The following is a 5,097-nucleotide window of genomic DNA, read 5'->3' as shown; positions in this document are numbered from 1 at the left end:
TCAATTCAAGCTCTTCTTTACATTTGATGCATTAGCGTGCGAGATAAACGCGTTAGCCTCGTCTGGCAATAAAACTAATTTGACCAAAGGACGGGTTAATTCGGATGAGGCGGTTTTGACTGTGACCACTCGCACTACGCCGTCGTCTCCAGGATGTAGCTGCGTGATTCGCGCCAGAGGCCACTTATTTGGTGGTGAGAGCTCGGAGCGAATGATGCATAGCGATCCAAGGCGTGGTGGCAAAGCGTCCTTGGTCCATTTCGGTCTGGTAGCCAGAGTGTGTAAGTACTCGCGTGACCATCTCTGCCAGAAGTGGTCTCGCATTCGCTGAATAAGTTGCCACCTGGAAAGAAAATTTTCCTTCTTGTCCGACAAGGACGGCTCCGGAATGGCCAGCAGTGGTGCTCCGATGAGCAGGTGACCTGGTGTCAGAGCCGTGAGGTCGTCGGAGTCGTCTGAGAGGGCATGCATGGGCCGGGAGTTCAGGCATGCCTCCACTTGTGCGAGCAGGGTGCTCATTTCCTCGAAGGTGAGCCTGGTTTCGCCGATGGTCCGGCGCAAGTCATACTTAGCCGATTTCACGGCCGCCTCCCAGAGTCCACCAAAATGAGGTGCCGAAGGAGGATTGAAATGCCAATGGATCCCCTCCGATGTAGCTACGTGTGCGATCTTTTGTCCTTCTGCCGAGGAGGCTCGAAGCATTTCTCGAAGTTGCCGGTCGGCGCCCAAAAAATTGGTGCCGCAATCAGAGTATATGTCTGAGCACAGTCCTCGGCGAGATGTGAATCGACGGAGAGCAGCCAGGAAGGCGTCGGTGGTGTACGCTGAAACAGCCTCGAGATGAACAGCCTTGGAGCTAAAACAAACAAATACGGCGATGAACGCTTTGTGAGCGCTGTGCCCACGCCCTTTGCTCGTCCTGATGAAAATAGGCCCGGCGTAGTCGATGCCCACGTGAAGAAATGGTCGCGCTGGCGTCACTCTTCCTGGAGGAAGGTTTCCCATCTTTGGTTGCGGAGTGGCAGCCCTCCACCGTGTGCATGTCACGCACTGATGCAGCCATCGCTTGACCACCGCTCGGCCTTGTGGAATCCAGAACCGGAGGCGAAGCAACCCCAGGGTCAGCTGAACTCCTCCGTGGAGAGTACGGCGATGGTAGGCTTCCACCAGCAGGCGAGTGAGCCATGACCTTGGAGGCACGATGACAGGATGTCGCTCGTCGAAAGACAGCGCTGCGTGCTTGAGGCGTCCTCCGACTCGCAGGACTCCGTCCATGTACGGGCTGAGGGTCCGAAGATGACTGGATCTTGCAAGATCGCGTTTGTTTTCGAGCGCAGTCATCTCCTCCTGATAGTGACGTGACTGCACGATGCGAATCCATTGAAGGAGTGCGGCGTCGAGTTCGGCTGGGAGAAGCGCTGACCCTTGGAGCTCATTGTCTCCGGATCCGACTGATAGACTGCGGTGACGCCAACGCAAGCACCAGGAAGTCACTTTCAGTAATTGGTGCAGTGCCGAGAACCTGAGGAGTTCTTCCGGCTCGTGGTTGCTTTTGATGACCGCCGCGAGTGTAGTGGCCCGTCGCTCCGGTACGTCCTTGATGGGCTCTAGGTTGACGCTTGGCCATTGCGTCGGATTCCCGCACAACCAGGTGGGACCCGTCCACCACAAGGAATGGCTGAGGAGCTCGCGTGGTGTTAGTCCCCGGGAGGCGCAGTCGGCGGGATTGTCCTTGCCCGGGACGTGACACCATTGAGCCTCTGGAAGTTGCTGCTGGATTTGCGATACTCGGTTAGCCACGTATGTTTTCCAGCGGGAGGCGTGACCTCGAATCCAGTGTAGCGTGACCTTGGAGTCTGACTACAAGATCACTGGCGTTGTTGCTAGGTTTAGTACGGAGCGCGCGTGCACGAGTACACTTGAAAGCAAGACGGCGGCGCAGAGTTCGAGCCGCGGGAGCGAGACCAGTTTGATCGGCGCGACCTTGCTTTTTGCTGTCAATAATAGAGTCTTTGTTTGCTTGTTTGTTGTGATGCGGAGGTACACCACGGCGGCGTAACCTCTTTCGGACGCGTCTGCGAAGCCGTGCAATTCGAGTTGAGAGCTCGTGTCGCCGGTGCCGAGCCAGCGGCCGACTCTGAGCTTCTCAAGCAGTGGAAGTTCTTCCCAGAGTCGCTTCCACTTTTCAGATATGGTGACGGCAATGGTGTGTCCCACTCTAGCTGCTGCAGCCAGGCCGACTGAATCAGCATTTTAGCTCGAATGGTTACTGGAGCCAGCCATCCGAGCGGGTCGAAGAGTCGAGCGGTCTCCGACAGCAGACCTCTCTTGGTGAACGCGACGACGGTGCGAGGAGGGACAGAGAAGGCGAATTCGTCTCTAGTTGGATACCAGCGCAATCCCAGCGTTGAGTGATTCTCTTGTTCCCACGACCGCGAGTCTCTGGTGAGGCAGAACTCAGTCGGAATGTCGCGAAGAAGTTCCTGACAGTTGGTGGCCCACTTTCGGAGAGAAAACCCGCCCGCCATGCAGAGGTTGCGGAGCTCGACTTGGAGCGCGATAGCGTCGTCTTTATCGTGCGCTCCGGTCACGACATCGTCGACGTAGCAGTCGTGTCGTAACGCACTCGCGCCTCGAGGGAAACGCGGTCCGTCGTCGTCGGCGAGTTGACGCAGCGTGCGAATGGCGAGAAATGGCGCGCAAGCGAGACCGTAAGTGGCAGTTTTTAATGTGAACTCGCGTATAGGCTCATCAACGCGGTGTCTCCAGAGGATGCATTGATGCCTTTGATCTTCGGGATGAACGAGAATCTGCCGATACATCTTTTCGATGTCAGCCACTAGCGCGTACCGATGCCACCGCCACCGCAGAAGTACGTTCGCGAGGGGTGGCAGCAAGTTAGCCCCAACTAATAGATGCGTATTGAGCGACTCACCAGACCTTGTACGCTGCGATCCGTTGAAGACGACTCTGAGCTTAGTCGTGGTGCTGGATTCTCGAAGGACACCGTGATGCGGAAGGTAGCACCGATCTTCGCTGGAATTCGGAGGTTCTGGCGCCAATTCCATGTGCCCTTGGTCCTCGTAGTCCTTCAGGAAGGCTCGGTAGAGATCGCCGAATCGTGCGTCTCTCTCACATCGTCGCTCCATGGCGACTAAGAGCCGTTCAGCAGATCTTCTCGTATCAATCATCGTCGTCGGCGGAGATGCGAAAGGTAGTCGCACGATGTATCGTCCTTCGGCAGTGCGTTGATGCTGCAGCGCGAAGATGTCTTCGCATTGCTGCTCCTTTGGCGTGAGTGCGACAGGAGCAGGCGCTTCTCGTTCCTGCTCCCAGAAGCGGTGCACAAGGTCGGCCAGCTCGTGATCTACGGTGCACTGAAGCGAGTGGCGTTGTGCTGAGTTGGTTACTTGGTCGCAACCTCCCGATAAGATCCAGCCGAGCAGTGTCTTTTGAGCTATAGGCGCTTGGGGGCCTCCCTTGCGGACATCCTGGAGAATGATTGAGCATACTTCCGCTCCAAAAAGTAGCTCAATAGGGTCGTTTGCTGCGTAGTCTGGATCAGCCAATTGGAGCCCCTTTAGGTGTGGCCACTCCATTCGGGTCCTTGCTTGAGGGCCTTGGTAAAGCGAAAGACGTGGCAGAATAAAGGCTCCGACGGTGAAGTCGGTCCCTGTTGTTAACGAGGTCACCTTGAGCGTTACCCTTCCCCTGCTGAGCCCGGAGCTTTTGCCGCTGATGCCGATGACTTCGATTGCGGATCGAGAGCGTGGCAGGCGTAGGCGCTGAACCAGAGCCTCGGAAACTAAAGAAATTTCAGAACCTTGGTCGATGAGCACGCGTGTGGTATGCTGATTGCCGTGACGATCAGCGACGGAAACTCGCGCAGTTGCGAGCAAGGTAGCCTTGTGGTCGTTGTCGCGGCGCACCGCCGACAGTGAGCTGACTTCTTGAGGTTTCGGTGAAGCGTACGCGTCGTGTAACATTGAGTGGTGACGAGACTTGCACGTAGCACACGTCTTCGTCGAATGGCACTTCGCGAAAGCATGAGAGCCGAGACAGTTAAAGCACAGCTTGTGAGTTTCGGCGACGGCCTTGCGGTCGACCGCGGATTTTTTCTTGAATTCTTCACATACCATCACGTTGTGTTTTCCCTTGCATAGGACGCATTGTGAAGATTCGGTGTATTTTTTGACGTGATGCGATTTGGCAGATCGCGACGGGTTGTCGGAGACCTTGAGCGATTGTGGTTTGGCGGCTGTGAGAGCTCTTTGGTTTATGAAGTTCATTAGCTCTTTAAGAGTGGGCATGTCGCTCGAGGCGCGTGAGAGTGACTCCCACTCCAGGCGAGTTCTTGGATCGAAGAGCTCGACGGCAAGATGAGTTAGTAGATCGAAGCCATGAGAGTTGATAGGCCTATCAATGTTCTCCTGGCCGTTGACTACCCTGGTCAAGGCGTTGAAGACGCGGTTGAGCTCCTCCGCACTTTCGCTCTTCATCTTAGCCACGGCGGTAAACTTGGAGAAATTGGAGCGAGATAACTCTCTCTTATTTTCGCACCGCTCGCTTAGCAGCTCCCATGCGCGTGGATAGTTGTCTTCGGTCATCGCTAATGGTTGAATCAGTTCCTTGGCAGGACCCTCCAGACAAGTTTTCAGGTAATGAAATTTCTCGATTGCGGAGAGTGATGAATTGCTGCCGACAATGGATTGGAAGAGGTCTCGGAATGTAGGCCAGTCTTCGAACGCGCCCGAGAAAGAACTAATCTTGAGGCGAGGCAGCGATGGTTTTCCGGGAGACACATTACCTTCTGTTTTGGAGGCTGAACTCGATTCCTTCGTCATGAGTTTCGTCCGGTACTCGTTCAGCAGACTGTGCTGCTGCACGTACGTGTTTTCGGCGGAATCGGCAAATTGAGACGTATTGTACTCACTCAGATCGAAGGCCTCCTTATAAAGCGCTCGAATAAGCTTGTGTTGATTTTCGAATTCCGCCCACATCTTGTCAAGAAGCGTCGAGCGGACTTCGACAGCGCGGAGGGTGATATTGGCTGTCCCCATCTTCCTCAAATTGGTCACTGACCTGGCCATGCGACCG

The 5,097-nt window shown here is 55.4% G+C and overlaps 1 protein-coding gene across 1 annotated transcript in view; it reads right to left on the bottom strand.

Moving 5' to 3' along the window:
• Window positions 1-5,097, bottom strand: part of LOC147908464 (uncharacterized) — a 5,144-nt gene continuing 47 nt past the window's right edge. The window contains exons 1-3 of the mRNA XM_087409422.1: window positions 2,061-5,097; window positions 1,052-1,860; window positions 1-856 (exon numbers count right to left, since the gene is read on the bottom strand). The exon at window positions 2,061-5,097 is cut by the window's right edge and continues 47 nt beyond it. Coding sequence (XP_087265548.1) covers window positions 1-856; window positions 1,052-1,860; window positions 2,061-5,097 — 4,702 coding nt within the window. The remainder of the gene's footprint in view (window positions 857-1,051; window positions 1,861-2,060) is intronic.

Source organism: Acromyrmex echinatior, chromosome 9, assembly GCF_024713525.1.
Source record: "Acromyrmex echinatior isolate Ae372 chromosome 9, ASM2471352v2, whole genome shotgun sequence".
Classification (NCBI taxonomy): Eukaryota; Metazoa; Arthropoda; class Insecta; order Hymenoptera; family Formicidae; genus Acromyrmex; species Acromyrmex echinatior.
This window is presented reverse-complemented; position numbering and strand designations above follow the sequence as displayed.